Raw genomic sequence first — 10298 nt, 5'->3', positions numbered from 1 at the left:
TTTTAAGAGGAAAACAGGGAGTCCTGAAAACCTCTCTCAAATTAAAATCAAAGATCTTAAGTTGACCCACCCGAGCAGGTTGAATTGATAGAACATGATAATACAAGGGGAACAATGTGGATCCTCTATAGGTCAAAAAAAATGAAACTGATGCAGTGTTCCTTTTGTCATGACCAGCTCAAGAAGCCATGACAAGAGATAGTGAGACGCGGATAACTGTAACAATTAACAATATTTATTTAAATAAAGTGCACAAACCATAATAATGCCATGAGGTGTGAATGTGTGGAACATGGGTTCATGTGAGCGATGAGTGTGGAGCGTTGTAAAGTGCAGAAACCAGGCCTTAGCTAACAAAACAATACAATGGCGCCGAAGGAAAACCAGGTCCTTCTGGTGAGAGAGAGAGTGAGACGGCCTGCTCTTAAAACTTCCAGGAGACTGGCCAGGTGCTCCTGGTTTCAAGCCCCTCCCACTGAGATACCTGCAGACAGGAAGGAAGGGACACACAAAGCAGACCATAGAACAGCACTTTGAAAATGTTTATTTTAAATTGTAAAACATTTTTAAACTTAAACATCTTGGCCCGGTGGTGGTGAAGGCGGACGTGCTGCTTCCTGGTCCGGTGGTGCTGAAGGCGGCCGTGCTGCTTCCTGGTCCGGTGGTGCTGCTTCCTGGTCCGGTGGTGCTGAAGGCGGCCGTGCTGCTTCCTGGTCCGGTGGTGGTGAAGGCGGCCGTGCTGCTTCCTGGTCCGGTGGTGGTGAAGGCGGCCGTGCTGCTTCCTGGTCCGGTGGTGGTGAAGGCGGCCGTGCTGCTTCCTGGTCCGGTGGTGCTGAAGGTGGCCGTGCTGCTTCCTGGTCCGGTGGTGGTGAAGGCGGCCGTGCTGCTTCCTGGTCTGGTGGTGCTGAAGGCGGCCGTGCTGCTTCCTGGTCCGGTGGTGCTGCTTCCTGGTCCGGTGGTGCTGAAGGCGGCCGTGCTGCTTCCTGGTCCGGTGGTGGTGAAGGCGGCCGTGCTGCTTCCTGGTCCGGTGGTGCTGAAGGCGGCCGTGCTGCTTCCTGGTCCGGTGGTGCTGAAGGCGGCCGTGCTGCTTCCTGGTCCGGTGGTGCTGAAGGCGGCCGTGCTGCTTCCTGGTCCGGTGGTGCTGAAGGCGGCCGTGCTGCTTGCTGGTCCAGTGGTGCTGAAGGCGGCCGTGCTGCTTGCTGATCCGGTGGTGGTGAAGTGGTGAGGCGGCTGTGCTGCTTGCTGGTCCGGTGGTGCTGAAGGCGGCCGTGCTGCTTGCTGGTCCGGTGGTGCTGAAGGCGGCCGTGCAGCTTGCTGGGCTGAGGCTCCAAAATATTTCAGAATTGCTCCTGCAAAGACAAAACTCCTCAGGTTACCAAGCAAAATAGATCCTAATAATTGAGTTATGTCGCACTAATGCAGAAATTCATAATCTGTTTTTATATTAAACATTGTAACATTCAGCACAGTGTCCCTTAGAAGCATGCCCCCAATTTCAAAGTTGTCCCTTTAAGCAGTTTTAAACACATTGTACTTGTTAGAGTTATAAAGAAGATAAATGACTCATGAGCACTTTGTGATACTGAAGGAATATTTCTGTCTTAACTTATATTCTTAACTAATTGTCATATATAGGATAGTTTACTTTAAATTTACTTTAATTTGTGTTATTATGATTCTTTTGAATAAAACAAAGTAATACATTAAAAACATAACTAACTGTAGGAATGTAGTTAAATTTGTTCAAATATTATTGTCACAATAAATATTCTAATAAATGTGGTAAAGAAAGATGCAACTAACTCAGCACAGTTAACAATAATCCACTTAAAGCAAAAATCCACTGTCACAATAGTCCATAATAATCCACAATATTTATCAGTGTTGTTTAGCACACTTCACATTAGAGACTTATAAAGTGAGGAAACACTAAAATTGATAAATAAATCATAAAAATAATCCTACAGGAATGTTACATGGTAAATATCTAACATCAGAGGAGGTCTAGCTCAGCAGATCCACTGCACCGGGATCCAGCAGACATGACAGACGAACAACACACCCTCCCTCCCAAATGTAACGCCAACGGCTGGACATGCTGTAATTCACTAAATCGGTTATCACTTCAGTCAATCAGTCTGAAGGCATTCACGTGTGACGTATACATTTTATTTTAACCCTTTTACTAAGCTCCGCCTCTAACAATATCATGAAACAAGCCTTACCTTTATCCTGTGAGCGTTTCTCTTCATCATGTTTCTTCTTCTTTCTTGTTTCTGAACCGACTACAGCTCCACCTGCTCACCTATGAATTCGCCGTGTCACTGCCTGACCACTCAGCCTTCCTGCTAGCTTCATCACTCTCAACTTCCCAGCTTCTTTTTTGCAAATAAATACCTTTGAACTATTCCCCTGCCTTCGAACTCTGCATTCTGGGTCCAACACGAATCCTAACCTTCCAATTCATCCACATGCACACTGCAACATTTAATTATTCTTACTCTTTTGTCAGAATTGTGCAAACATAATATGGACTGACATGCATCAACATCATTATTGCTTTATTAACTTGAACTCCATATCGGAACACATTACAAGAGAACAATCAGTGAAACACTGTCAACTGCTTTCGTGTTCAGGACTTGAAAGTTTAGATGTTGACTGTGAGCATTAATTTATCTCTAAGTCTTGACTTTTAAATTTAAAAAAATAAATAAATAAAATTCCTTTGATTACTGTGACCATTCAGCAACAACTACTTTTACGAAAGGAAGCTGGCAAGTTTCCTTATAGTCTCTTGGATGTCCAGGACATATTTCAACCCAATGAAAAAATAAATGATTAACAGAATGAACATACAAAGAATCACTAAAATGCTGAAATGTAGCTCAAAGGGCCAAACTTCAAAGATTCATAACTTAAAAAGTATCAGATAAATAGGGCAGTGACCATTCTGTGTGTTAGTAATAAACACATCTACTAAAATACTTGTCAAGGATCAGATGACTCACATCTCTACAGCAAAATTACGACACAATTGTTTGCAATGGTAAACAGACCAGATCATACTTGCATACATTGATACAACCTCTTGAGGTGTTTGGAAATTTCTTTCATTTTAAGTCCATATATGATTGGATTGAAGAGAGGATGGTACATAACAAGCTGTAAAGTCATTATCAAACGTGCAGTTTTTGGAATGTCTGTTTCCAGTCTAAGTATCGTGATATCACATGTACATAACAATGAAAAGTTGATTAAAACAAGCAGGTGAGGTACACAGGTCTGTGCAGCTTTTGCCCTCACTTCTCTACAGCTTCGATAAGATATTTTGAGTATCTTTGTGTATGTGAAAACTATGTACAGCAAAGGGAAAAATACAATATTGAGGAAAATAATCAGACCATACACAGATAGTGCTCTTGAGGTCTCACAGTGAAGTCTGTAAACTGAATTATTACAAAAGATTCCTTTCAAGGTAAAGTTACACACTTTGCTGTGAGAACTCAACATAGCTGCCCAAGCGACCTGAAAAGCAGGCAAAAGCCAAGACAAAACTAAGAAAATACTAATGGTTGTTTTTCTCATGATGGTTGCATATTGCAGCGGTTTACATATAGACACATATCTGTCATAGGCCATGGCTGACAGCAGTAAGAACTCTGAACCACCTGAAGAGTAAAATATAAAAAATTGAAAGTGACACAGAGGATGTGATATGATCTGTTTTACAGATAAAGAGTCGATCAGAAGCTTTGGGTAGATAGCAGTGCTGAAAAGAACAGAGTTGATTAAGAGGGCTGCAATGAAAATGTACATGGGCTCATGGAGGTTTTTGTTTGTCACAATGAGATATACAATTGTGAAATTACAGCAAATTATAAGAACATATATTGTAAACATTGTCACAAAATAAACATATCTGTATTTTTCTATTTCTACATACCCATCAAGAGTTATATATGTTACATTAGATTCTTCATCCATTGAGATTGTCAAAAATAAGCAGATAAAATTAAAGACATACTTAAGTTACAACTGCGTATTGAATTCTCATTTTAAAAGTGAATTTATAATCAGCATTTGATTGCTATTCATTCACAGCTACCTGACTTTGAATTGCAGTAAGTATTTGTCATTGCTTAAGTTCAGAAAGGGTACAGTTTAAGCTGGTGAAAAGTTTTTATCAGATTGCTTCACCCCCCATGGATCTCATTAAACTCTTCACCAAAAGTTACGATAACATGAGAGCAACTTTGTCAAACTTGGGTGGGTGATATGATCTAAGATTCTCTACACACTGGCCATATACCATCGGCAAGTAAAAGGACATTATACCTAGTTCTAACAAGTGATTAATAAATATATAAGAACTCTGCTATTAGTGTATTGTATTCATCATAAAATGTGTAATGATTGTTGTCAAGATTACAATGTTGTAATTACAAAGTTATAATGAAGTTTTAAATTAGACACAGTTACGAAATTGGATGAAGAGATTAATCAGACATTTACATTTAGGGCATTTATCAGACACTTTAGTCCAAAGGGACTTACAGTAATTCATACATTTATACACTGATGGCGGTGGCTGCCATGCAAGCTGCTGACGAGCACATCAGGAGCAGTTTGTGGTTCAGTATCTTGCCCAAGGACAATTTGACATGCAGGTCAGGGGAATCGAACCAGTGACCTTCTGATAACGAGACACTGGCTCTATGCAGTCATGGAATGCAGTCATGTGTATACAGATAGTAGAGGACTGGGCTCAGCACACAGCCTTGTGGGGCCCCTGTGCTGAGTGTCAGAGTATAGGAGAGATGCGGGCCCATCCTGACTGACTGTGGTCGGTCTGTCAGGAAATCCTTAATCCAAAGGCAGATGTTGTGTTGTACACCCAGGTCGGACATCTTGGAGATCAGTCTGCAGGGTCGGATGGTGTTGAACGCGGAGCTGTAGTCCACGAACAGCAGCCGTGCATATGCCCCTTGTTGTTCCAGGTGGCACAGTACAGTGTGGAGGACAGTGGAGGTGGCGTCGTCCATTGACCTGTTTGCTCTGTATTGGTGGGGGTCCAGAGCAGCCTTGATGTGTTGCAGGACAAGCCTCTCCAGGCACTTCACGTGCACTAACAGGTGTCAGTGCCAAGGGCCTGTAGAGAAGAGAATAAGGAGTATTGTTTCCTGGGGTTGGAGGCAGAGGGTAGAAGGCAGATTTGGCTACTGATACCATTGAGGTGAAGTCAGAGAGGAGGTAGTGGTAGTGGGCAAGGTTATCAGGATGATGTGATTTTCTCCATTTTCTTGCTGCTGCTCATAGCACTGATCTATTGGTTCTCAGAGATTCAGACAGCCAGGAGGGGGGAGAAGATCGTGCTGGTCAGGAGGTGAGTGGACAGAGAACGTCTAAAGGGAGGGAGGATAGCAGAATGGAGGAAGCTTCCTCGATGCTTTGCCATAAATCAGAAGGTCCTTGTAACTTCAACATACAATTTCCCATCTACACCAAATTGATCAGCGAGGGCCCGTACATTGCTGCTTGCATCTTTCATTTGAGTTGGTTTCCTCTAGGGTTACTTTTCTCGCTGCCCTCTACCACATGGCGCTGCCAGAAGTCACTTGTGCCTCATTAACTCTAACACCTATGTCTCAAAGATGTTATCAACTGTGCAAACCAATATAGGCTTAATACTATTGTACTAAATCAAGCATTTCGAAAACTGACTTTGAAAACCTTGCCACCTACCCTATGGATTAAGACATGTTTCTTAACCCTTCAGACGACAATCTTTTCTACGATTGATTCACCATCTCCAAATCACCTCCATATTGGATCATCTCCACTCTGACCAGGCCAGCCAGGCAGCCACCATGCCTGCACTCTGCCATCCATGTCCCCGGCAGCGCAGCGTCTACTACTCTCCATCCAGCAGCTCCATTGCATTACCATTGCCACCTCATCCAGTTACCCGCCTCCTGCATGCCCTCAGGGAAAGGAACATCCCATTCCATCTGAATGTCAAGAAAGCCCAGCTTTTGATGCTGCTCAGAGACTCTTCTTCCACATTCGACAATCGACAAAAACGGGCAGGAAACATCTCTGCAGACCAATCTCACCCTGGACATAATCTGTTTGAACTTCTCCCTTCCGGCAGGCGTTACAGAACACTACGCCAAAACAGCCAGACACAAGAACAGTTTCTTCCCCCAGGCCTTCACACTGATGAACACTAGATCAGTCACCCAGTGTCGGTAACCCCCTGACCCCCTGACTCCACCCACAGACTTTTATATACAAACTAAATTGCACTATAAATCCACAATGTAAATAACATATCGTATATATACTTAAATATATATTTATAATAGGCCAGACCTCTGAACCATTGACACTTTACCTACTTATTTACTTGTTTAATTTTTTATACCATTCTTTTGTTCTTCTAGTTGAATGTTTGTTATGTTATGTTTAAGCTTATGTTCATGTTTACATCTGTACATCTTGTGAGCAAAGGAAAAAAAACAGAGTCAGATTCCTTGTATGTGTTCACCTACTTGGCCAATAAAGCTGATTGTGATTGTGATTCCACCCCTGTGCAGCTCCCCATGTGTCTCACCTGTCTCACCTTTGTTCCTCATTCCCCCCTAATCCCTTACACATGCATCCCTCTATCCCAGCATCCAATCCTTTCCACTGCCCCCACTAATGTAGCTCCTGCAGCTACCCCCAGCTACCCATTTCTAGCAACCACTATCAACCATGCCAAAACGCACACAGCCACTTCCACCACAGGCCAGGGCTCGTCCACTGCTGGTGTTTTCTAACTTCCTTCTCTTCTATCCCTTTATCCCTTCCCTTGCCCCACCCACACATACTCACTCCATGTTCAAATGACTGGCATGTGCTGCACCTTCTCCCCCGATTACCCCCAAGCCTGCTATCCCCACACCTGCCAACTTGCTACCGTCCGCCCAAAGCACCCTCCCCTGTGGAGTCAACAAAAGGGGGAAGCCAGTCCTCTTCCAGGGTGGTAGGATGTAAAGCAACAACTTCAACGACTTGGGTTGCAATGCTTCTATCTGCGGCTTACCCCACACTTGATCTTTCTGTGGCGGAGCCCAAGCCAGGTCTATTTGTGCCCATAACCCCGACAAACACGCACCCTGACTAAGCTGATACCTCAACACACCCATTGACATCACCGCACTGAAGACTGCCTTAAAACACTACCCGACCTTCCCTTCATCCACATCCTCATCCCCGGTTTCACTTTCGGCTTCCATCCAGGCAGTTAACACCATCCTGACTCATCATTCATATTCCACAAACTACAATCCACACTGAGTGAGTCCGACAAAGTGAACAATAGACTTCATGAAGAAGTTGAGGATGGTTTAATGATCAACCATTATCCAGCTCCCCCTTCCCCATCTACTGTATCAGCCCCATCGGCATCGCCACATGAAAGTACTCCAGAAAAAAGAGGTTCCCAATCCCAGATTTTTCCATGCATTATACCACCATCACCTGCACAATCAACCTCATCCATCTTTATGGCCACAGCGCCCGATTGGGAAAAGCAGACATCACCAGTGCTTTCAAGGTCCTGTCCATCTGCCCCGATTTTTGGAGATTCTGTGGTGAAAAAATATTAAATTCCCTCTCTGAATCCCTTTGCTTGATACTGCTTAACAACCACAATCTGCCTCCTCGATTATTTTCGCACAGTCACTCCACCATCCTCCCCTCCAGTACAAGATCTCTCTACTCTTAAATCAACCTTCCACCTTATACCTTGGTGTTCCCCTTACTGCCGAAAAATACCAGGCTGTTCAATTTCCTCGGCATCACTCGCGATTAACACACCTTCGAAGCCTCCCTCCCAACTGAGAAGCTAATACGTACCTCCTTGTTCTTCTCCAACTACATCTTTGCCAACTGCTGCTCCAAGCACCAGCTTCTGTCCCTGCTTGGAAACCTCAACTACGCCATTCGTATTTTCCCCCAGGGTCAAACGTTCATCTCCCACCTAATATTCCTTTCTTCCACCATTCCATCCCTCCACAACTACATCATCCTGGACAACTCCTGCAAAATGGAGCCAAGATTGTGGCGTGACTTTCTGTCTTCATAGAATGGTATTTCTTCCTTCAATGATGACTGGATCACCCAGCCAGAGGACACCTAGCCATACACAGACGCCACACCCTCAGTAGGTTTCAGAGGCTACTACAGCAGTAGATGGTTCGCTTCTGTTTGGCCCCCAGAACTGTCCTCACTCTCCCCTTCCTCTGCCAGTCATAATCGCCGCACTTCTTTGGAGGCATGAATGGTCCTGAAAAGTCATCCTTATTCACTCAGACAACATCACTCACGTCGACATCATCAACAAAGGCCACTCACAATCACTGGACATCATAAAATTATGGGGGGCTGGATTGGTGTTTAGGAGCTGAACAGCATTGAGAACAAAGGTTGTTCTCCTCCTCTGTATTTTGCAGCCCTGGCAGCATAGCCAGCAGTCCCGGTTCTAGACTGCCTTTATTTGGGGGGCAGTAAGAAATGTTGATTGGTCACCAGCTGCTACTGTGTAGAGTGCCATAGGAATGACGTATTTGTATGCCTACCAGTCTATGATGCCAACCCAGATGTAAGCATCGCTGATTCGCCATGGTTCTATCGGCAATGCTCTAATGGGAATTCTTTTTCTGAATTGACGAAGAAAACAAATTCTGTGGCCAACAAATTCTTGATGTCAGTCTACTAACATATTTTCTATGTAAATGTGAAACTACAATGTAATTGGCATTTTAAATTTTAAATTTTAAACCCAACTCCACACCCCGTTATAGGAGGACAACTTTATCAATGCCCAATTATAGTTAGTTATCTAAAATTAAATGGAATCTAACGCTAAATATTATTATTTGTATTATCTTCCAGCATTTGCCAATGTTACAAGTTTTCAAGTTTGGAGTATAAACAATTTTACAACAATTTTACAACAGTTTTTTTGTTTGTTTTTTTTTATCACAAGAAACATTTTAGTTGTTCATAATATTTAGGTAAATAAAGTCACAGTTAGTCAAGTTTCATATTTTATTTCCTCTTTGTTTTGTTTTGCTGGTTCTGTGACTAAAAATCTTTTTATGTCACACAGAACATGGCTTAGGCTGTAACCTATTACAGCATCAGTCTTCTGTTTTCTGTGCCCTAAAACCCTAACAAATGCACCCATCCGTATCTAGCCCAGCTGTTAGGGCCTTCTCATGAGCCTGAATAACTAAATTTCTCTTTCTCTCGTGTAGCATTGTGCATCGGAAAGGAGTAAGGACACAAGACAAAGTGGTGGTGCAGCTCTCTTGTTCAGATAGCCTACCGGTGTGTGGGTGGTGGTGGATGTGAAAGGAGGATGGGAAATTTGGTGGTGGGGCAATCTGTAAAGTTATCTGTGACAATGGAATTTTGTAAACAGTGCTATAAAAATAAATCTTTACCGATTGATTGATGCTATATTATTGTGCACCACTTTCTTGCGCTTCGGAAAGTCATGTGTGCCTGCCTGGGTTCCCTGTTTCTCCCTTCCTGATGCCAGCACCCTCAGATTAGCCGCTATTCGAGGCTCTGGCCCCAGGAAGTAAACAGTGGCTGTTTAACATTTGTTGTTTAATCCTGTTGGCGGGGTTGAGGGAGGCTTGTGGGCCAACAGGACTAAGAGCGGGGCTAGCAAGGGTTAAAGGTTGAAACTGGCTTCACAACCGGTATGTAGCCTGCCCTTGTGAGGCTTCCCATCCTGGGGAGCGGGGCAGTGACAAACTCCACAGCAGCTGCCGATGGGACTAGGCTACTACTAGCAGTTGCTAGCAGGCATGCTAACAACTAACAGGCCTGTGGCTAAAACTATCCGGAGTGCCCGTGGTATCTAATGTGATGCTAACCGAGAGAAGCTGCTACTGATGGTATGCGCGGCGTAAGAGAGAGCGACCCGGCTCTGTTGGCAGAATATAATCTTTGAATATGTTGAATGAAACTTTGAATATATGGAATGAACCTTGGCACACCTGCTCGAACAAATATACATTTATCTTCAGAAGGTCAAAAGAACAATACAAAAAAAAAAACAATTGGAATATTTATGTTGTTGAAGAAAATATAAAGTATTACCATTGAGGTGAATATTAATGTAATAAAGTGCACTATCAATGAGACACAAAGATGAAAAAAATAAGTTTCACAATGCAATAAGTTCGTGAAGTCTTTTAAATATTAGAATTTGTTGAGATGGAACAGTTAATGAG

At 43.4% G+C, this 10298-nt stretch overlaps 1 protein-coding gene across 1 annotated transcript; it reads right to left on the bottom strand.

Moving 5' to 3' along the window:
- Positions 1–3063: 3063 nt before the first annotated feature.
- On the bottom strand, positions 3064–3999 carry LOC115588439 (olfactory receptor 51E1-like). The gene has a single exon (XM_030429054.1). It carries the CDS (start codon positions 3985–3987, stop codon positions 3064–3066), a length of 924 nt encoding a protein of 307 aa, XP_030284914.1. The 5' UTR covers positions 3988–3999.
- Positions 4000–10298: the final 6299 nt, after the last annotated feature.

This window comes from Sparus aurata, chromosome 9, assembly GCF_900880675.1.
Source record: "Sparus aurata chromosome 9, fSpaAur1.1, whole genome shotgun sequence".
NCBI classification, from domain to species: Eukaryota; Metazoa; Chordata; class Actinopteri; order Spariformes; family Sparidae; genus Sparus; species Sparus aurata.
This window is presented reverse-complemented; position numbering and strand designations above follow the sequence as displayed.

Bases quoted from the DNA above. Each gene is read 5' to 3' on its own strand.
- LOC115588439 (XM_030429054.1), bottom strand. From the start codon at position 3,987: ATGGATGAAGAATCTAATGTAACATATATAACTCTTGATGGGTATGTA.